The 23,956-nt window shown below is 41.8% G+C and overlaps 1 protein-coding gene across 1 annotated transcript; it reads left to right on the plus strand.

Annotated features, from left to right (window-relative positions):
* Positions 1 to 796: 796 nt before the first annotated feature.
* Positions 797 to 23,684, plus strand: adra1aa (adrenoceptor alpha 1Aa). The gene is made up of 3 exons (XM_024419465.2): positions 797 to 932; positions 12,357 to 14,073; positions 22,303 to 23,684. The coding sequence occupies exons 2-3, from the start codon at positions 13,170 to 13,172 to the stop codon at positions 22,851 to 22,853; spliced, it is 1,455 nt and encodes a 484-aa protein (XP_024275233.1). The 5' UTR covers positions 797 to 932; positions 12,357 to 13,169; the 3' UTR covers positions 22,854 to 23,684.
* Positions 23,685 to 23,956: the final 272 nt, after the last annotated feature.

Below are 23,956 nucleotides of genomic sequence, written 5' to 3' on the forward strand. Positions count from 1 at the left end.
GTGTGTGTGTGTGTGTGTGTGTGTGTGTGTGTGTGTGTGTTTGAGGCCCATAAGAGATTTGAGACCAATATTTTTGATTCACAACACATAATCATCTGCTTTGTTCTGCAGCTCTTCTAAAGAGTAAGCAAATGTACAAGTCAAGGGAGATTCCATGCTTTGCCTTTTGCCATTAAGTTAATTGTGCAGCGAGTGAAATTACATTCACAAACTAAAAGACTTGCAGGCATATTTATTTTAGCATTAAAAACAGGGGGAGAGCTTTAGGCATTTTGTATAACTTTATTTCGTCTTTATGGACCTTCCACCTCAATAGTTTTGAGCTTAAAGAAACATAACTGTACAACAATTAATTAAGGAATAAACGACTAAATAGGCTCTCCAAAACTGTTTTATTATATTCCTTAGTTTGATCGCGTTATAATGAACCATACTTTTCTGGAAATCATGGAACATTGCTGTGCCACCCTGTTTATATTGCTGGGGAAATCAAAAGTTCTGTATAAATAGTGATGACGCAAAGGAATGCTAATCTGATGAAGGAAAGAGGGAGAAAAAGGGGGTTACAATTTTTTTTTTAATTAAAAATAAAGAGAGGTATAGGTTATAATGAAGCCTATGCGGAGGCAGGTGAGTGAAGGGGTGATTGTAGCAATGACTAATTCCGTAGTCATCGTTTCAAGGAGTTAATGCTCTTGAAGAGCAGCAATTATAATGCGGGATCCCAGGGCTTTCCATTAGGAGCGCACTTGGCTATCTGCGTAAATATCAAATACCTCACCTCGGTCAAGATAGCGGAGCACATCACATAAGCCCGCAGTCATTACACCATGAGTACACCTAACAATACCTCTTTTCATATTCCTTTTCGCTTTACCATTTACTTGACATTTGTTGATGTTCAAACCATCCGTACAAGGATAAAGAGTTAGGTGAGTAGCCTGCCGGTCCGGTAAAAAGGTTTTATTGATTGCCTTTGTCAATGGGATCGAGTTTAAGTTTTTTTGAAGAATCTTATCTGTTTCCCAGATGGCTCCATTAATTGCAATATATTTTGGTTGATTGTCAACAGATATGTTATTAACGTTTGCATGCATTGCATAGGCTACTTGTACGCGGGGCTGCATTGGAATAATAGGCTAAGGAGATTCAATGTAGGATAGTCTAATTTTGGTGTAAAATTACACCCAGTTATATTGAAACACGGTTCCATTTACGAGAATCACAGTCACGGACAAAAGACCGATTATCTACTCGACTTTTTCATTCTCTCATTCTTATTTTGTACAGAATGAAAACGGTTCATTCTAGTGTCTACAGTTCATCATAAATATCTGCATTTTCATAAACTTTGTCGTTTTCAATACTGGTCTAATAGCATAATCATCGTTAGATATCTGCTGCTTTTGCAGAGCCTGGCTTGTGTAGTTAAAATGTGTACAATAACAGTATACTGCAGTAGGCTAGTAACAATACCTGAAATAATATGTTTAATTGTTTATTGCATTGCACTTTACATGAATATTGCATTGTTTATTGCATTGCCTCGAAGAGCAGTAAGGAGAAACAGTTATTTGTTAGGCTATGGCTTCTATGTCTTTCTTTCTTTCTTTCTATCTTTCTTTCTTTGCAGAGGAAATGGTATGTTCTTACAAATGGTGTATTTGTATTTCTTTGATGCATTTTTTCCCACATACTGTATTAATTTACTTCCTTCCTAGTTTTATTTCATAAAATTGAGCTGAAATTGGTCTAGTCCAATAATGTACGTGAAAAACAAACAGTGTGACTATTGAGCATTAGAGCTATTGGTAAGGGACAGTGAATACAACCATACTAATAATTTGGTTGGTGCTTATATTTGTCCTATTTCACACAGGTACAAGTGTGTATTTAACACATGCAAATTTGACGTGTTTTATTGCATATCCCAACTCCCTGTGATACACCCTCAGAGAGAGTGGGGTCACAATTCTGGTCAAATGATCAAGTGTTAAGAGTGCCTTGCTCAAGCACATATCGACAGATTTTTCACCTTATCAGCTTGGGTATTCAAACTAGTGACCTTTCAGTTACTGGCCCAACGCTCTAACCGTTAGGCTACCTGCCACCCCATGCCATGGGATAGCTGAGCAGCCCCATACTATGTGATGGCTGTTCATTAAAGCGTACCAGTATTTGTAATGTAATCTTGGACAGAATGGAATTTGCTGTAGGGGCAGTCACGACTGCAGTTATGCGGACACAATGTTTCCGGCTTAATGTAATGCTTGCCTTTAACCATCCATGACTTATCTTGACTGTTTGTGCAGCTTGCTAGACTCAAACGATCCCTGTTTTCTTGATTTTAGTACAATGCGTTTGCAGTTTGGGTTTGTGGTAATTTATTGAGACATTTCAGGAGACCTGTGCACCTGAGTCTGGTATGCACCTAATATCTAACATCCAGATGTTGCCTACAAGGCACTAGGCTGAGGACAACTGAGCTTTCATGGGTGACGATGATGCAACTGTCATTGTTGATTATTCTGGAGAAATGAACTAGCAAATGTCATAACTTTGTCATGGGCTGTTTTTAATTTGTTCCACACACTTCAGTGGTTGAGAATCAGACACAGTCTTAGCACCCTATACTGTCCCCAAAGCAAATTAGCACTCTCTTATCCTGCTAGAACACTACCCAAGATATATTACAGTCTTAGCACCCTATATTGCCCTTAAAGCAAATGAGCACTCTCATCCTGCTACAGATGTAGCATTTTAATTTGAGCCAGTTTCCTACAGCAGGAAAATAATCATGCACCAACAGGAAATGTGAATTATTATGTGGATTATAATTAATGGACATGTTTGTAGGGGTTGACATATTTTTCGTAAATGCAAATCAAATCTGAAATTTCAAAGTGGAAATTGCAAACTTTAGAAGCTTTTTTAAACCTCAAATACACTACATGTTTTACATTTCCTGTGTTGCTGGACAGTTCTCCTGCGACAGGGTGATCAAATTAATATTCTACATCTGTAGGACACAAGCCAAGTGCTATTGTGTGTTATAACCACACTGTGAGTAATATGGCTGCACCATCCCAGTGTTAGCTCCAGCAGCACAGCACAGGCAGGAGCTGGTTGGAGGTGTGAATGTGGATGGCAGCTGACTGCACACAGGAGTCCACCAGGCTGCTTCGGCAGCTGCTCAGCCAGTGTGGAGCAGGACTCAGTGGGGCACAGAGGAAAGGTCATGCTGTGGTTAATAATGTGACAGAGGAGATATCGGGGGAGGACAGTAGCGGACCAAGTAATACTTTAGACCCATCACTACACATCTGCATTTTTCCCACCCATTGTATCAGCTCTGGGACCAGAAATTGGCCCTGACATTTCTAACACATCGGCCCATTTTTTTCCTTGAGGTACCCATAATTAGCCAAATAATGATCACATTGCGCAAAAAAAAGAGACAAGTTAGACATGCCCACTGGCCTAAAAATGGACCGGCCCATCTGGCACTTGCCTGAAATGCCACATGGCTAGTCCGCCCCTGCTCACCTATTCTGCATGGCAGGTCTAATGGATAGGGTGCGTGCAAAGTGCAAGAGAGGGGGTTTGGTTAGAATACATAAACCTTGACACTGATGGACATATAGTCTAAGAGCTGCAATCAGATTAACTTCTAATGTCATCTTCTCAGTCAAAGCTGCTTATCATAACCCAATATAAATCCACTAGGGCCGTTTCCCTCCACTTTTAGTATTCTACCCAGTTGTCAATGTCAGGCATTTTATCAAAACCATATTCCATAGATGACCTCCATGTACCAATTGCCATTGAGCAGTGAGACAGTGGGCATTTTATGTGAGACATTGTGAAAGTTTGTTTTGAAACAGAAGGAGAGACAGCCAGAAGGATTGTTGCATTTCCGCCATACATCAAAGTCAAGATGAATTATATAAAAGGATCTAGCCCGGCATGTCTTAAGATTTTTGACGTCATTAAAGTCAACAATCAAATCCAATTTTCTCTTCTGTTCTTAGTCTACACAGATAAATTGAGATAAAGGGACATATTTACTAAGCGTTTGCAGCAGGTGCAAATTCTGCATCTGTTTTTCATTCAAAAGATAACTAAAATCAGGACGAGAGAATACAAATGTAAAAGAAAGGTTAGAAGAAAGATTAAGGCTGTTATTGTGATGGAACAGTTTTATGTTTTAGCTTTGTTTTTTTTGTTTTTATCCCTTCCCACTGGGCACACGGATTGAATCAACAAGGTTTCCACATAATTTCAATGAAATTACGCCGAACCAACGTGGAATAGACGTTGAGTTGGCGTCTGTGACCAGTGGGTAACTGAAAAAAAGCGTGACGAAAGCTTAGTAAAAAAATTCTAAATGCTACATATTTTGCATAGACTGCCATTATTTATCAGTGCATTCTGGTAATTATAAATGACAAGAGCGAGTAAAACCAAAAGCAAGTAAATTGATGAAATACAATAGGGTGCAGTGTGAGGAGTTAAACATGGACAGTACACTATTTAGAATCCAGATTGTAATCAACATGGCTTACAGTTGTCACAATGTGATGTATTGATTATCCCACATTGATTTACACGGACATGGGATAGAGATTGATGAAGTCAAGGATTAAAGCATTTCAAAGATAATGTGTTTATAAAAGGTTGTCACTGATATTGAAATACACTATATATGCACATGTACAGTACCAGTCAAAGGTTTGGACACCTATTCACTCAAGGGTTTTTCTTTATTTTTACTATTTTCTACAATGCAGAATAATAGTGAAGACATCAAAACTATGAAATAACATATATGGAATCATGTATTCACCAAAAAAGTGTTAAACAAATCAAATATATTTCAGATTTTATATTCTTCAAAGTAGCCACCCTTTGACTTGATGACAGCTTTCCACACTCTTGGCATTCTCTCAGCCAGCTTCATGAGGAATGCTTTTCCAACAGTCTTGAAGGAGTTCCCACATATGCTGAGCATTTTGGGCTGCTTTTCCTTCACTCTGCGGTCCAACTCATCCCAAACCATCTCAATTGGGTTGATGTTGGGTGATTGTGGTGGCCAGGTCATCTGATGCAGCACTCCATAACTCTCCTTCTTGGTCAAATAGCCCTTACACAGCCTGGAGGTGTGTTGGGTCATTGTCCTGTTGAAACCAAATTATAGTCCCACCAAGCGCAAACCAGTTGGGAAGGCATGTCGCTGCAGAATGCTGTGCCTTGAATTCTAAATAAATCACAGACAGTGTAACCAGCAAAGCACCCCCACACCATCACACCCCCTCCTCCATGCTTCACCACACATTTGGAGATCATCCGTTTACCTACTCTGTGTCTCACAAAGACATGGCGGTTGGAACCAAAAATCTCAAATTTGCACACATCAGACCAAAGGACAGATTTCAAATGGTCTAATTGTCCATTGCCCGTGTTTCTTGGCCCAAGCAATTATCTTCTTCTTATGGATTTGGTATTTTACCAAATAGGAAATACCACAAATTAACTTTTAACGGGGCACACCTCTTAATTGAAATGCATTCCACCTCATGAAGCTGGTTGAGAGAATTCCTAGAATATGCCAAGCTGTCATCACGGAAAAGGGTGGCTACTTTGAAGAATCTCAAATATAACATATATTTTGATTCGTTTAACACTTTTTAAGTTACGACATGATTCCATATGTGTTATTTCATAGTGTTGATGTTTTCGCTATTATTCTACAATGTAGAAAATAGTCAAAATAAAGAAAAACCCTTAAATGAGTAGGTGTGTCCAAACTTTTGACTGGTACTGTATGTCAAATCAAATCAAATCAAATCAAATTTTATTTGTCACATACACATGGTTAGCAGATGTTAATGCGAGTGTAGCGAAATGCTTGTGCTTCTAGTTCCGACAATGCAGTAATAACGAACAAGTAATCTAACTAACAATTCCAAAAAACTACTGTCTTATACACAGTGTAAGGGGATAAAGAATATGTACATAAGGATATATGAATGAGTGATGGTACAGAGCAGCATAGGCAAGATACAGTAGATGATATCGAGTACAGTATATACATATGAGATGAGTATGTAAACCAAGTGGCATAGTTAAAGTGGCTAGTGATACATGTATTACATAAGGATGCAGTCGATGATATAGAGTACAGTATCTACGTATGCATATGAGATGAATAATGTAGGGTAAGTAACATTATATAAGGTAGCATTGTTTAAAGTGGCTAGTGATATATTTACATCATTTCCCATCAATTCCCATGATTAAAGTGGCTGGTGTAGAGTCAGTGTCATTGACAGTGTGTTGGCAGTAGCCACTCAATGTTAGTGGTGGCTGTTTAACAGTCTGATGGCCTTGAGATAGAAGCTGTTTTTCAGTCTCTCGGTCCCAGCTTTGATGCACCTGTACTGACCTCGCCTTCTGGATGACAGCGGGGTGAACAGGCAGTGGCTCGGGTGGTTGATGTCCTTGATGATCTTTATGGCCTTCCTGTAGCATCGGGTGGTGTAGGTGTCCAGGAGGGCAGGTAGTTTGCCCCCGGTGATGCGTTGTGCAGACCTCACTACCCTCTGGAGAGCCTTACGGTTGAGGGTGGTGCAGTTGCCATACCAGGCGGTGATACAGCCCGCCAGGATGCTCTCGATTGTGCATCTGTAGAAGTTTATGAGTGCTTTTGGTGACAAGCCAAATTTCTTCAGCCTCCTGAGGTTGAAGAGGCGCTGCTGCGCCTTCCTCACGATGCTGTCTGTGTGAGTGGACCAATTCAGTTTGTCTGTGATGTGTATGCCGAGGAACTTAAAACTTGCTACCCTCTCCACTACTGTTCCATCGATGTGGATGGGGGGGTGTTCCCTCTGCTGTTTCCTGAAGTCCACAATCATCTCCTTAGTTTTGTTGACGTTGAGTGTGAGGTTATTTTCCTGACACCACACTCCGAGGGCCCTCACCTCCTCCCTGTAGGCCGTCTCGTCGTTGTTGGTAATCAAGCCTACCACTGTTGTGTCGTCCGCAAACTTGATGATTGAGTTGGAGGCGTGCGTGGCCACGCAGTCGTGGGTGAACAGGGAGTACAGGAGAGGGCTCAGAACGCACCCTTGTGGGGCCCCAGTGTTGAGGATCAGCGGGGAGGAGATGTTGTTGCCTACCCTCACCACCTGGGGCGGCCCGTCAGGAAGTCCAGTACCCAGTTGCACAGGGCGGGGTCGAGACCCAGGGTCTCGAGCTTGATGACGAGCTTGGAGGGTACTATGGTGTTGAATGCCGAGCTGTAGTCGATGAACAGCATTCTCACATAGGTATTCCTCTTGTCCAGATGGGTTAGGGCAGTGTGCAGTGTGGTTGAGATTGCATCGTCTGTGGACCTATTTGGGCGGTAAGCAAATTGGAGTGGGTCTAGGGTGTCAGGTAGGGTGGAGGTGATATGGTCCTTGACTAGTCTCTCAAAGCACTTCATGATGACGGATGTGAGTGCTACGGGGCGGTAGTCGTTTAGCTCAGTTACCTTAGCTTTCTTGGGAACAGGAACAATGGTGGCCCTCTTGAAGCATGTGGGAACAGCAGAATGGTATAGGGATTGATTGAATATGTCCGTAAACACACCGGCCAGCTGGTCTGCGCATGCTCTGAGGGCGCGGCTGGGGATGCCGTCTGGGCCTGCAGCCTTGCGAGGGTTAACACGTTTAAATGTCTTACTCACTTCGGCTGCAGTGAAGGAGAGACCGCATGTTTTCGTTGCAGGCCGTGTCAGTGGCACTGTATTGTCCTCAATGCAAGCAAAAAAGTTATTTAGTCTGCCTGGGAGCAAGACATCCTGGTCCGTGACTGGGCTGGGTTTCTTCCCGTAGTCCGTGATTGACTGTAGACCTTGCCACATGCCTCTTGTGTCTGAGCCGTTGAATTGAGATTCTACTTTGTCTCTGTACTGGCGCTTAGCTTGTTTGATAGCCTTGCGGAGGGAATAGCTGCACTGTTTGTATTCAGTCATGTTACCAGACACCTTGCCCTGATTAAAAGCAGTGGTTCGCGCCTTCAGTTTCACACGAATGCTGCCATCAATCCACGGTTTCTGGTTTGGGAATGTTTTAATCGTTGCTATGGGAACGACATCTTCAACGCACGTTCTAATGAAGTCGCACACCAAATCAGCGTATTCGTCAATGTTGTTGTCTGACGCAATACGAAACATCTCCCAGTCCACGTGATGGAAGCAGTCTTGGAGTGTGGACACCCCTTCAAATTAGTGGATTCGGCTATTTCAGCCATACCCGCTGCTGACAAGTGTATCATCAAGCACACAGCCATGCAATCTCCATAGAAAACATTGGCAGAAGAATGGCCTTACTGAAGAGCTCAGTGACTTTCAGTGTGTCACTGCCATAGGATGCCACCTTTCCAACAAGTCAGTTCGTCAAATTTGTGTGTGGTTGAAAAACTAGTTTTAATGACTCCAACCTAAGTGTATGTAAACTTACGACTTCAACTGTAGATATTCCATTAAAAATCTGCAGTTTCCAGCTACAATAGTAATTTACAACATTAATAACAATGTCTACACTGTATTTCTGATCAATTTGATGTTATTTTAATGGACAATGTTTTTTGATTTTCTTTCAAATACAAGGACATTATTAATAAATCATCCCAAACTTTCAAACGGTAGTGTATATACAGTTGAAGACAGAAGTTTAAATACACTTAGTTTGGAGTCATTAAAACTCATTTTTCAACCACTCCACAAATATCTTGATAACAAACTACAGTTTTGGCAAGTAGGTTAGGACATCTACTTGACACAAGTAATTTTTCCAAAGATTACAGACAGATTATTTAATTTATAATTCACTGTATCACAATTCCAGTGGGTCAGAAGTTTACATAAACTAAATTGACTGTGCCTTTAAACAGCTTGGAAAATCCCAGAAAATTATGTCATGGCTTTAGAAGCTTCTGATAGGCTAATTGACATCATTTGAGTCAATCAGCCAAGACCTCAGAAGAAAAAAATTGTAGACCTCCACAAGTCTGGTTTATCCTTGGGAGCAATTTCCAAATGCCTGAAGGTACCCCTTAATCTGGTTAATCTGGTTAATCTGTACAAACAATAGTATGCAAGTATAAACACCATGGGACCACGTAGCCGTCATACCACTCAGCAAGGAGACGCGTTCTGTCTCCTAGAGATTAACGTACTTTGGTGCGAAAGGTGCAAATGAATCCCAGAACAACAGCAAAGGATCTTGTGAAGATGCTGGAGGAAACAGGTACAAAAGTAACTATATCCACAGTAAAACGAGTGCTATTTTGACATAACCTGAAAGGCTGCTCAGCAAGGAAGAAGCCACTGCTCCCAAACCACCATAGAAAAGCCAGGCTACGGTTTGTAACTGCACATGGGGACAAAAATCATACTTTTTAGAGAAATGTCCTCTGGTCTGATGAAACAGAAATAGGACTGTTTGGCCATAATGACCATCGTTATGTTTGGAGGAAAAAGGGGGAGGCAAGCCAAAGAACACCGTGCCAACCGTGAAGCATGGATGTGGCAGCATCATGTTGTGGGGGTTCTTTGCTGCAGGAGGGACTGTAGTAGCTCAAGACATCAGTCAGGAAGTTAATGCTTGGTTACAAATGGACAATGACCCCAAGCATACTTCCGAAGTTGTGGCAAAATGGCACAAGGACAACAAAGTCAAGGTATTGGATTGGCCATCACAAAGCCCTGACTTCAATTCTATAGAAAATGTGTGAGCAGAACTGAAAAAGCGTGTGCGAGCAAGGAGGCCAACAAACCTGACTCAGTTACACTCTGTCAGGAGGAATGGGCCAAAATTCACCCAGCTTATTGTGGGGAGCTTGTGGAAGGCTACCTGAAACGTTTGACCCAAGTTAAACAATTTAAAGGCAGTGCTACGAAATACTACTTGAGTGTATGTAAACTTCTGACCGATTGGGAATGTGATGAAAGAAATAAAGCTGAAATACATAATTCTCTCTACTATTATTCTGACATTTCACATTCTTAAAATAAAGTGGTGATCCTAACTGACTGTCATGCCCTGACCATAGAGAGCTGCTTATTCTCTAGGTTGGTTGAGGCGTGACAGTGACTAGGGTGGGTCATCTAGGTGTTTAATGATCTATGTTGGCCTGGTATGGTTCCCAAAGCAGCTGTTTATCGTTGTCTCTGATTGGGGATCATATTTAGGCAGCCATGTCCCCATTGTGCTTGGTGGGCTCTTGACTATGGATAGTTGCCTGTTAGAACTATTGTTAGCGGCACGTTTTGTTTTTCTTCTGTTTTGTTTGGGGAGTTTATTATTTATTAAACATTGTCACGTTCTGACCTTAGTTCCTTTGTTTTGTCTTTGTTTTTGTATGGTCAGGTCGTGAGTTGGGGTGGGCAGTCTATGTTTGTTTTTCTATGTTGGTTTTTGTGTTCGGCCTAGTATGGTTATCAATCAGAGGCAGGTGTCGTTAGTTGTCTCTGATTGAGAATCATACTTAGGTAGCCTTTTTCCACCTGGGTTTTGTGGGTGTTTATTTTCAGTCTTTGTGTGTCTGCACCGGACAGAACGGTTTCGGTTGTTTTTGTTATTCAGTGTTCAGTTTGGATTATTATTCAATAAAATGAACACTAACCACGCTGCGCTTTGGTCCGATCCTTACTCCTCCTCAGACGAAGAGGAGGAAATCCGTTACAAACATTTGGAATTCTACACATGCTGCGCCTTGGTCCAATCATTATAACGAACGTGACAGGGAATTTGTACCAGGATTCAATGTCAGGAATTGTGAAAAATTGAGTTTAAATATATTTGGTGTATGTAAATAATACTGCTTGAGCAAAAGTCAAAAAGTATTTGGCTTTAAATATACTTAAGTATCAAAAGTAAATGTAATTGCTAAAATATACTTATCAACAGTAAAAGTATAAATCATTTAAAATTCCTTATATTAAGCAAACTAGACTGCAACATTTTATTGTTTTTATATTTTAATTTACGGACAGCCAGGGGCACACTCCAACACTCAGACATCATTTACAAACGAAGCACGTGTGTTGAGTGATCCTTGACTGGTCTCTCAAAGCACTTCATGATGACAGAAGTGAGTGCCACAGGGCGATAGTCATTTAGTTCAGTTACCTTTGCTTTCTTGAGTACAGAAACAATGGTGGACATCTTGAAGCAAGTGGGGACAGAAGACTGGCATAGGGAGAGATCGAATATGTCCATAAACACACCAGCCAGCTGGTCCGCGCAAGCTCTGAGAACGCGGCTTGGGATGTCGTCTCGGCCGGCAGCCTTGCGAGGGTTAACAATCTTAAATGTCTTACTCACGTCGGCTACTGAGAACGAGAGCCCACAGTCCTTGGGGGCGGTGCTATCCTCAAAGCGGGCAAAGAAGATGTTTAGCTTGTCCGGGGGCAAGACGTTGGTGTCCCCTACGTGGGTGGTTTTCCCTTTGTAATCCGTGATTGTCTGGATTCCCTGCCACATACGTCTTGTCTGAGCCGTTGAATTGCGACACCACTTTGTCTCTGTACTGACGTTTTGCATATCTAAGCCTCCCACTTGATCTGTCTCTATCCTCCTGACTGGCATTTCTTTTTTTTAAATAAACAAAATATACTCTGCATTGCTGATAAAATCTGGGTAAAAGATTGAAAGGAATGTGTCTTATTCAGTACATTTAGTTATTACTTGATTTTCTACCAACCTTGCCAGCAGGCATGCCAGCTAAGATAGACAACTCTGACTTGATTCATAGCCTGTAATACCTTCTTGGTAGCTAATTGAGGTTGGGAGATAGGTTCTCAATCTGGGCTAGATAAAGCCAACTTCATACAATTGCTGGGTGGCTAGTAGTATTACAAAGAAACACAAACCACAATGTTTAACAAAACAATCATTTTCATACAGGACAAATCTGAGGGGGCACGTGCCCCTGTGGGCATGACGCCTCTGCACTTTATTGGTCACTCGTGTCCATGGCTGGATCTGCCTCTGTATTCTTCAACCAACATGTCCAATCAACAAAATGAGGCCACAGCTCCATTGATCAGCCAGAGGAGAGGGCATTCTTGAGACATGCTCTCGCTCCCATACAATAGCGATGGATAGGAGACAGTTTTTTGAACAGCTAATGATATTGAAACATGCTGCAGAATGCAAAATGTGGCTGTCTGAACATTTTTATAAGATGCACTTGTCTGATGAGAGTTGATTTTGCATTAGATCTTTTGTGGATATTGGCTGTCAAACCAGCTTACACTTTTCCTTACTCGAGCAAAGCATCACTGTGGCTGTATCTCTTTGTTACAGGGGGAGTCACGCCACAGACACACAGTGACTACTGAACTCATCCACATCCAGACTGAGGCTGTCCCAACATTCAGAAGACTTGCCCTGGGACTGGCCTGTTTTTTCACCTGTAATAATCCTCCTACCTCCTACCCTGGTAAGGGGTCTGGTCTGGAGCTCAAGCTTTAACAGGGAGGACATCGTTCAGTATTCACTTCCAGTTGGACTGGACCAAGCTAAAACCAAATTACTCGCATTGATGCTTTTACAGATTTCATATGCCTCACTTCCTCTTCCCACTATTCAATTTTTTTTATATGTTACAGACTTGCACTTGTTCACTTTGATCTAGCTATTGGGAAAATCAGAGAGAGGGACCCCAGAACCTATGCCTATGATAATGATCCTCAGTAACCAAATACTACTCTGATAGGTCAGACTGTCGGAGTCAACTCCACACTCCATCAAATATATTTTAGGTCTCCAGCTGTATTAAAACTTGTGGTTTAACATCAAGGATAATCTCAAAATGGATTAGCTTTTGTTTGTTAAATAGCGTTCCTCTGCATACACAATGTTTGTCTCTATCAGTGTTTTAAACAAGCTCATAGCTTTCTACTTTTGATTAATTGTAATTGCCCATTAGATTAAGACAACATGAGTCAAATGATGCTTTGACATGACAGACTTAATGTGATCACTATTTGAATGGCTCTCAGGAAAGTGCCCTGATGTCTTTGTCTTCTCTCAGCGAACTTAACTGTCTGCAGTTTATCTGTCAGTCTACTGTTCAGTACAGGGCAGGACAGTGTATCAATACTATTTAGAGAACAGATGGTTCCTATAGCAGACAGCATGAACATGACCCCAGAGCATCCAACACAGAACTGCTCCAACTGCAGCCAGGCGTTTGTCCCAGAGCTCAATGTGGTTAAGGCTGTCGTGCTGGGACTGATACTTGGGACAATTATTGTATGTGGGGTTTTTGGGAACATCCTGGTTATCTTGTCGGTGGTCTGTCATCGACACCTACGAACAGTCACACACTACTTCATCGTCAACCTAGCGGTGGCAGACCTCCTGCTGAGCTCCATCGTTCTGCCTTTCTCTGCCACCTTTGAGATCCTAGGGTACTGGGTGTTCGGAAGGCCCTTCTGCAATGTGTGGGCAGCGGTGGACGTGCTGTGCTGCACAGCCTCCATCATGAGCCTGTGTGTGATCTCAGTGGATCGCTACATCGGGGTCAGCTACCCGCTGCGCTACCCAGCCATCGTGACAGAGCGCAGGGCACTGCTTGCCCTGGTTGGCCTGTGGGCTCTGTCCGTCACCATCTCCATTGGCCCTCTGTTTGGCTGGAAAGAGCCGGCGCCAGAAGACGAGTCAATCTGTAAGATCACAGAGGAGCCTGCCTACGCCATCTTCTCTGCTGTGGGCTCCTTTTACCTCCCGCTGGCCATCATACTGTCTATGTACTGTAGGGTGTATGTGGTGGCCCGCCAGGAGAGCCGGGGCCTGAGAAAGGGGCACAAAACAGACAAGTCAGATTCAGAGAGCGTCACGCTGAGGATCCACCGCGGCAACATGGCCGTGTCTGAGGATGAGGCCCTGCACAGCCGCACACACTTCGCCCTGCGTCTCCTGAAGTTCTCCAGAGAAAAGAAGGCAGCCAAGACCCTGGGCATTGTGGTTGGCTGCTTTGTGCTCTGCTGGCTCCCTTTCTTCCTGGTTCTGCCCATAGGTGAGTGTTACCCATTGTACCCAGGCTCCTTACCTTGTCGACCGTGCTCCACAGCTACCATGTCATGCTGTTAATGCCACCCCCTCTTGTATCTATACTTGGCAAAAGAATTTATGAGGTTTTGTAATTAAATTGTATTGCAGAGATGGCTGTTGGCGGGAGGGAGGTTGAGGGGGGGAGTGTTGGATGACTCCCAAAATAGATTTTCACAACAGTCTCTGGTGCCGTATCATGCATACCTTTCTCATGTCATACGGTATCAACGATAGAAGTAGAACAACTTTATTTACATGTGTAATAAATAGGTTTATGTTATGTGAGGTTGTTTGATGTGGATGATGTAAAAAATTATATTGAGCTATGTGCTATTCTTCCATTAATCAGTATTGGGCTGCATCTGCAAAGATTTCCTTTTATTGATGCCAAATGAAAACGATCTGAAATAAGTCAAATGTTGCATCAGAAAGTGTACACATGCAACACTTCAATCTCCTTCTCATCCTGTTGTTATTTTACCTTTCGTACACGACTGCTTTGAAATATAATTTAACAACCATACTATTATTTTATGAGTATATGAATACACGTACTAATAATGGGGTATTTCATGTGTAACTAATAAAATAAAGTAATTTCAGTAGCTTTTATTTCAGACCACACAAAATGTTGAAAGACAAGTATAATTGCCCGTAAGCGTTTTCTGATGTTAACCAAGCTTTGAATAGAGTCAGTATTATTTAAAAAATAACACTGATTGATGAAAGTTTCAGAATAGGCAATATTATCATCCTCACTATTTCATATTATGAAAGAATCGTGTTTACATAACACTTTTGTGTAAAAATTATTGAGAGGATTTTCATGCGAGCCAAAATACCAGTCTCAAGAAATGATCCTACATTAGAGAGTTGAACTACACACCCACATGCATGCACACAAACACACAAACACACACAAACACACACACACACACACACACACACACACACACACACACACACACACACACACACACACACACACACACACACACACACACACACACACACACACACACACACACACACATACACATATGTGCAACACAGGAGGCTGCTGAGGGGAGAACAGCTCATAATAATGTCTGGAACAGAGTAAATGGAAGGGCATGGAACTCCTGGAAACCATGTGTTTGATGTATTTGATACCATTCCACTGATTCCACTCCAATCATTACCACGAGCCTGTTCTCCCCAATTAAGGTACCACCAACCTCCTGTGGTGTGCACACACACGCACGCTCACACATTAAAGAGTGAGAGTGATAGAGAGCTACTGAGAGACCTAAAGTACGTTTGGAACACCCATTTAAACTGAACAAAAAGTGTAAAGTGTTGGTTTCATGAGCTGAAATAAAAGATTACAGAAATTGTCCATAAGCACAAAAAGTGTATTTCTCTCAAATGTTAGTGAACAGTTCTCCTTCGCAAACATAATCCATCCACCTGACAGGTGTGGCATATCAAGAAGCTGATTTAACAGCATGATCATTACACTGGTGCACCTTGTGCTGGGGACAATAAAAGGCCACTCTAAAATGTGTAGTTTTTTCACATAACACAATGCCACAGATTTCTCAAGTTTTGAGGGAGCATGCAATTGGAATGCTGACTGCCCGAAAGGCCCACCAGAGCTGTTGCCAGAGAATTTAATGTTAATTCCTCTACCATAAGCCGCCTCCAACGTCATTTTAGAGAATTTGGCTGTACCTCCAACCAGCCTCACAACAGCAGTCCACATGTATGGCGTTGTGTGGGTGCACAGTTTGCTGATGTGAACAGAGTGCCCCATGGTAGTGGTAGGGTTATGACATGGGCAGGCATAAGCTACAGACAACGAACACAATTGCATTTTATCGATGGCAATTTGAATGCACAGAAATACCGTGACGAGATCCCAAGGCCCAATGTGAGGACCATTTTTTTAAAGGTATCTGGGACCAGCAGATGCATATCTCTATTCCCAGTCATGTGAAATCCATAGATTAGGGCCTAATTTATTTATTTCAATTGACTGATTTCCTCATATGAACTGGAACTAAGTAAAATCTTTGAAATTGTTGCATGTGCGTTTATATTTTTGATCAGTATACATTGACATTATTAATTCATTTCCAGTTCATTTTTCATTTTCAGACACTCTTATTGATTTGCTATCCAGCCACAGCCTTAAGTGCTTTTCAAATTAATAGTTTGGTTTTTCAGAAGGCCACTGATGGGTTACTGTAATTTGGGTGTCAGGTGTCTCAGTGATGCAGTGCAGCTAACTCAGGTAAAAGCTGTGGTCTGGTCTAGCATTAGGCTAGCCAGGCGCTGAGCTATCATAGGGTTCCACAGGTAATAGAGATACTCTCAGCATGGGTGGGTAGTCCCTTTCAGTCAGCCTCTGTCCCCCATCTTCTCAGTGTGATGAAAGAGCTGCTGTGATAATGCTGCTGCTGAGAGCTGAGCACACGCTGCCGGACCTGTTAGCTGCTCATATTTCAATAACACACTTGAGCCCCCACTGAGCCAATAAGTCTTCCTGGCATTTGACAAGATAACTGTTTTTTTTCTCGCTCTCTCTTTCTCTGCCTCTCTCCACCGCTCTCTCTCATCTCTCTCTCGCTCTCTCTCTCTCTCTGCCTCTCTCCATCTCTCCGTCTCTCCGTCCGTCCATCCGTCTGTCTGTCTGTCTGTCTGTCTGTCTGTCTGTCTGTCTGTCTGTCTGTCTGTCTGTCTGTCTGTCTGTCTGTCTGTCTGTCTGTCTGTCTGTCTGTCTGTCTGACTCGCTCTCTCTCTCTGCCTCTCCATCTCTCTATCTGTCTCTCTCTCTTTCTCTGCCTCTCTCCATCTGTCTCTCTCTCTCTCACCACTATCTGGCTCTCTCTTTCTCTGCCTCTCCATCTCTCTCTCCCCCTCTCTCTCTCTCTCTCTCTCTCTCTCTCTCTCTCTCTCTCTCTCTCTCTCTCTCTACCCAGACTTGTCATCTATTGCTCTTGCTTGCAACTCACTTATCACATAGAGGCATTCTCAACAATGTGATCACAGCAGGAAGGACAGATAGTCATCACATCATTGCTTTTATTGAAGGTCGACCTCGGGTCCCCTTCGTGGTTGTTTACAGTTTTCCTCAATTGCTAAAACACCATTTCTGAAACCTTGCTCCATTTCCTGAACATACCGAAAAATAGAAAACACATTGTTCAAATAATACAATTCTCTGGGAGAAGTACATTTTTTAATCTAAAAAAAGATTCATATTTTTCCATCATTGTCTTTTGGTGAACGAAAACATGTTCTATCACATTAGCTCAAAATTGATCAGAAATTACTACTCTGCTTTGCTCTTGGCAATTTTGTTTTTTGTTCTTCCTCCTCCTTGTACCCCTATTTTTACAGTACTGTACCCTGCATCTCACAAACTTGTCCTTTGTCTCTGTGATACTGAAATTCTTGTTCTTTGTTGATATGAACCTGCAACCAGTCAAAATCTATTGAGCAGTCAGTACTGTTAATAAATGGAAAGCACAATGTTCAGGGCCATACAATTTGTCCATTGTACAGTATACAGTCTACAATGCACTGTACCACAGTATACAATACTAAAAGGTACAAAAATCAAAGGAGTAAACATGTGATCAATGTGCTTCTTCTTGTCTTTGGGCTGGGTCAGGCCAGAGCACTTCGTCGACATCACAAGCATTATTGTCCCTCCTGAGGCAACGGGGGAAGAAGCCTCTTGTGTGCCGTATCCAGCCCTGACATGATTCCTCACCTATATCACCACAGGCTAAATCCATGGCTTGCAGCAGATTTACTCTGGTGTAGGGTTGTCTATCATACACTTTCCATCTCCAAGAGGAGAAAAACTCCTCAATCGGATTCAGGAAAGGCGACTATGGAGGGAGGTACAAGTTCATAAACTGCCCATTGATGTTAAACCATTCCATTACCTGAGCAGCTCGGTGGAAACTGACATTGTCCCACACTATCACATAGGTGGGAATGGGATTCTCATTTAGCTCTTGACCCTGCTGCTCTTGAACCTGCTGCTCAAATAAAATATCTCTTAGATTGGCAATAAATCTTAGAAGGTGCTGGGTGTTATATGGCCTGAGTGTAACATGGTGATGTAGAACACCATGGTTGCTGATAGCAGCACAGATTGTGACATTGCCACCTCGTTGACCAGGGACTTCAACAATGGCCCGCTGTCCAATCATGTTTCGGCCTCTACGTCTCCTCTTTGTTAGATTGAAGCCTGCTTCATCGACAAAGATGAACTCAAGGGGTCTGTCCAAGGATTCCAAGTCAAATATTGTCTGTGTAGAAATACAATATACTGTATGTAGGATTTTGTAAGTCGTACAGAGACAGTGCTATACTGTAGAGTACAATTAGGCTTCTGATTCACATACATTGTATGTACTGAAGAGTAATGTCATTCACATAGTATGTGTTAGTACTGTAGACAATCTGGATTACAGTAAATGTTTCTGAATGCACACTTACTTGCACATACTGAGCTTGCAGTTCTTTCATTCGCATCCTGTTACAATGGAGGACACGGTCAATTGTGGAAATGCTCACACTGTCGATTCCCTGGAAGTGTGTGTTGTCTTGTATCACTCGTTCCTGGATTTCTCTGAGTCGTATTGCATTATCTTGAAGGACCGTGCCAACTATAACAGCCTCTTGCTCCCGAGTGAATATAGCTGTCCTTCCACCTGCATGTGGCAGCCTTGCAATTCTACAAAAAGTAGTTGTGCAGTTACAAAACATATTCATGCAGTACAATACATACAGTGATTAACTTTACACATGTCTATTGAAACAGCTGCATATAGTGTAGTACAGTAAATTTGCAATTACAAAAATACAGTAGTATACTGTACCTGTTCTCTTCTCTGAATGTCCTTACTATGGTGGACACAGAAAATCGGCTCAAATTGGGTTGCACTCTAAGTCCTGCTTCCCTCATTGTCAGTCCATGGACAAGAACATAGTCTATAACTGTTGCTCGAATTTCATCAGATATTTCCACTCTTTGTCTTCCTCTTCCTCTTCGTCCTCCTCTTTCTTGCCCTCCTCCTCCTCTTCCTCCTCCTCGTCGCCCACCTCGCATACGCACTCGTCCTCGTCCTCTCACATGGTTTCTTCTATCCATTCTCAGACTTTCTCCTTCCCACCTTCAACAACCTGTTTGCTCTCTGAACTGGCTTATATTGGTTGTGTCGCATCATTTAAAACAGGTTAAATCAATTTTGAGTGGTTGTATTCAATCAATGACATGTCTTCTCTATTTGTATTTCATTGTTTTGCTGAAAAGTCTAAGTGAGATCTGCAAATTGTGTTTTACCATGTGAAATGGTTTAAGGTTTTGACAACAGACTGCATAATTAGCTAAATGAGTCCAGGCAACTGAGAACTTTGTTCAGCCAATGGGTTTTAGTGTTTTAGCAATTGAGAAAAACTGTAATAAAGAACAATATGGAGTTCAGCAAAAGCACAAATGTGTTCTACACTTACTGCTAGTTAGTTTCATAATTTTAGTATAGGATGAATGTGGGAATGAAATACAAATCAAGTGTTTTTTTTTATCTGTCCAACTCCGGACTTCCTAACCCCTCAGGGTTCAGATTTATTATACTCTCTCATGCTCATAAATATAGCAAGCACAGCAGAGGGCTGGGTCTTCTTGTTGGTTATTCTACTCCCTAACCATGCTGGCTGCCCTTTTCTTACAAAACCATGAAGGCATCAAGGACAACATGTCACAATGTTATCTATTATTATCCTGTTAAATATAACGATTTTCCATTTAAGATTGATTGTGTTAGGCTGGGGATGGTTATTTTTGTTTGCTTGTTTTATTGGGACAGGCTTTATAAACGAACCCTTGTGGGGATTTGAGTGGGTCAAAAGGTTAAGGAGGCATATCACTGTCTTGGCAGTGTGTTTATTTTGAGACTGGTTTGCCATTTCTGAAGGCATGACCAAGAGCATAGCAACGGTTTACTCACATGTTCACAAGGGTAGTGGTATTTTGCATCCTTCCCGCTGGTGCTGGGGTTGTTAGTCAGTAGTTGCTATGGTGCCAGCCATGTATCTTTGGTATTGTTATCTTAAATCATTATCAACAATATGAATCGCATTTGGTGATGGTGGTGATGGTGATTCTGATAATGACCTACAGTACTATAGCAATAGTATCCTTGTCTTCCTGGATGTACAGTATGACAACATCTCTCTTGGGAAGTAAGCACATATCTATTGGTCCTCCATTATTTATTGCTCAATCTATCTTGTTTTCCTTTGCTATTCATCACTATAAACCCCCTGTTTTCTTTAAAAAACATGTTTAGCGTCACTTTCTTTTTATGGATTCAACATTTTATAGACAAATGAGGCTACTTGAGTAGCGGCAATCTTAAATGTACGTAGTTCTGTCCTCGAGCTGTTATTTTCCATTAATATTCTGTATTATTTCATATTTTATGTTTTGTGTGGACCCCAGGAATAATAGCTGCTTCTATTGCAACAGCTAATGGGGATCCTAATAAAATACCAAATACCAATCAAGTTCCCCCTTAGGAGGTTTTAGGCTCCAAAATGTATGAATTCAGTCAATAGCAGAGTAATATAATTATTGTTGCTCATTGCACAGTAGGAGTCATCTGAGATGTACTTAGCACGGAATCATATCGCTCAAACTACCTCCTCTCTCTCCTCTCTCTCTCTATCCATCTCCACATCACGCTGTCATTTTTCATTTTTGTCTCCGAAGGCCTCTCCAATAAAGAATTTCACAAGACAGCTCATCCCATCCTGCCTTTGAAGATAGATGCTCAATTTCAAGGCTATCCAAGACCTCAGCCATTTAATTATTTTAATAGAAAATGACTCAAATAAAAGTGAAAGTCACCCAGTAAAATACTACTTGAGTAAAAGACTAAAAGTATTAGATTTGAAATATACTTAGTATCAAAAGTAGATGTTATTGCTCAAATCTAGTTAATTATTAAAAGTAAAATGATAAATCATTTCACATTCCTTATATTAAGAAAACCAGATGGCACAATGATTCATTAAAAAAATTACAGATAGCCAGAGGCACACTCCAACATTCAGACATAATTTACAAACTAAGCATTTAGGGATGTTCTCTTGATAAGTGCATGAATTGGACCATTTTCCTGTCATGTAACAAGTACATTTGGGTGTCAGAGAAAATGTACAACTACATTATTTTCTTTAGGAATGTAGTGAAGTAAAAGTTGTCAAAAATATAAATAGTAAAGTACAAATACACCCAAAAACTACTTAAGTACTAGTAGTACTCTAAAGAACTGGGAAAGTCTGCATGTAATGTGTATCTTAAACCATTTCCTCTACTGCACTATTAAGTGTGCAGCTCACACACTCTCACACTTTCTCACATTAGTCCCTCTAATCAGAAGCAGCAGGATTTATGAAGGCAATTTTAATACAACAAATACCTTGATGTCAATACCTTGACATTGGTAGCTCTAGAAATATGATACAACTATAAATTGAACCCAAGTGGAAATAAATGTGTTTTTCTCAACACAGTCTTTGGCTCTTCTGTTGAGTGTGTACAAAGTATCGGCTTCTTTCACACGTGATCAACATTAACCCTGATTGGATATAGATGTATTAGGAATGTCCTAAAGTATGGCACAAAATCTTAATGGAAATATGCTCCTCTATTTGTTTCTTCTTATCTGATGTTGATATCCTGATTTGCGTAGTCATATCATCAACAAAGACCCTGAAATAACAATCTGGGTTAAACACTTGTTGTTGTGCATTGTGTTGTGATAAAGAGCTCAAGTATGTTAATCAGTTTTCTTCCCTTTGTCTGTCTGTCTGTCTGTCTGTCTGTCTGTCTGTCTGTCTGTCTGTCTGTCTGTCTGTCTGTCTGTCTGTCTGTCTGTCTGTCTGTCTGTCTGTCTGTCTGTCTGTCTGTCTGTCTGTCTGTCTGTCTGTCTGTCTGTCTGTCTGTCTGTCTGTCTGTCTGTCTGTCTGTCTGTCTGTCTGTCTGTCTGTCTGTCTGTCTGTCTGTCTGTCTGTCTGTCTGTCTGTCTGTCTGTCTGTCTGTCTGTCTGTCTGTCTGTCTGTCTGTCTGTCTGTCTGTCTGTCTGTCTGTGTGTGTGTGTGTGTGTGTGGTGTGTGTGGCCTATTATAGGTTCCATATTCCCAGCATACAGACCTTCGGACACAGTTTTCAAGATCACCTTCTGGCTAGGCTACTTCAACAGTTGCATCAACCCTATCATCTACCCCTGTTCCAACCAGGAGTTTAAGAAGGCCTTCCAGAGTATTCTGGGAGTGCGCTGTCTGAGAGCCCAGTCCAGAGCCACTCATCACCCGGGTCCAGCCCAGGTTCAGGGTCATTCTCTCACTCTGAGATTAGATGGCCAAGGTGACCCCTCCTGCTTCAGCCCCTCCTCCTCCATAGCCCTGTCCCGCACACCCTCCTCTAGGGATGGCAGGGAGTGGAGGGTATTCTCTGGAAGCTCCGTGGCAGGGTCTGGGACAGCGGTAGAGACAGGACGGGCTAAGGTGGCCCAACTGTGCGGTAAGAATCTGCTGAAAACCTGCTGCTGCATCAGAGACAGGAGCTTCAGCCAGGGGCCCAGCCAGGGGCCCAGCCATCCCCAGCCCCCTCAACACGGGACTCTGCCCATCATTAAGATCCACCAGCTGTCTTTGTGTGAAAATGGAGAGGCTGTATAACCAGAGATAATAAGTGATTTGGATCGTCTCTGGTATGAATGTACTGTAGCTCCTCACTCTTAACCCTAACAATGAAGGTCCAGCACTATTAAAGGAAACTGAAGTGAATAGTGAATACATGTCTCTGCCCAGTGGACTTTACAAGGATGGAATAGTAATAATAGCTGGAAGAGATAGTGGAAATATTTTGATATTTGTAATATTCTGACTGCAGTTACACAATGCCAGTGGATTTGAATTAATGACTGAAGAAAAGTTTGTTTTTGTACACTAAACCAAGGTTTTACCTTGAGATGTTTCTACTTTTTAAGACTTGAACATGAATTCCCCCTGTGCCCATTCTCTCAGGCAGTCTTTGCCACTCTTCACACTTTACTATTCAGTTGATTTAAATAGTAAAGAAAAACAGTCCAAATTACTATGCTAAGAGCAAACTATTTCCCCCTCCCGGTTTTTCACAGGGAGATCCGTCATTTTACTGGGACCTACACTTGAGTTATATATGTATTATTTATTCCAGATATTCCTGAGAAGATACTGAGGTTTGTGAAGGTATTTCATAAAAGAGCCAAATTGTTTGTTCCTTGGGTAATGTTTACAAGTTTTAACAGGTCAAGTCTGTACATAGGTTATTGATGGTAATGTCACGTTCTGACCTTTATTTCCTTTGTTTTGTCTTTATTTAGTATAGTCGGGGTGGGCAGTCTATGTGTGTTTTTCTATGTTGGGGTTTTGAGTTCAGACTAGTATGGTTCTAAATCAGAGTCAGGTGTCGTTAGTTGTCTCTGATTGAGAATCACACTTAGGTAGCCTGGGTTTCACTTTTGAGTTGTGGGTGTTTGTTTTCCGTGTGTGTGTTTGTTGCCACACGGTACTGTTTCGGGTTCGTTCGTTTCACGTTTATTGTTTTGTAGTGTTCAGTTTATGTCTGTAAATAAACGTTATGGACACTTACCACGCTGCACATTGGTCCTCCGATCCTTCTCGCTACTCCTCCTCAGAAGAGGAAGAAAGCCATTACAGGTAACCTCATATGTTGTTCAAAATGATTACCTTTCTCCCAGTGTCTTACCATTTACCAAACTCTTTTCCTGTTGTGAGAA

This window comes from Oncorhynchus tshawytscha, linkage group LG04, assembly GCF_018296145.1.
Source record: "Oncorhynchus tshawytscha isolate Ot180627B linkage group LG04, Otsh_v2.0, whole genome shotgun sequence".
NCBI classification, from domain to species: Eukaryota; Metazoa; Chordata; class Actinopteri; order Salmoniformes; family Salmonidae; genus Oncorhynchus; species Oncorhynchus tshawytscha.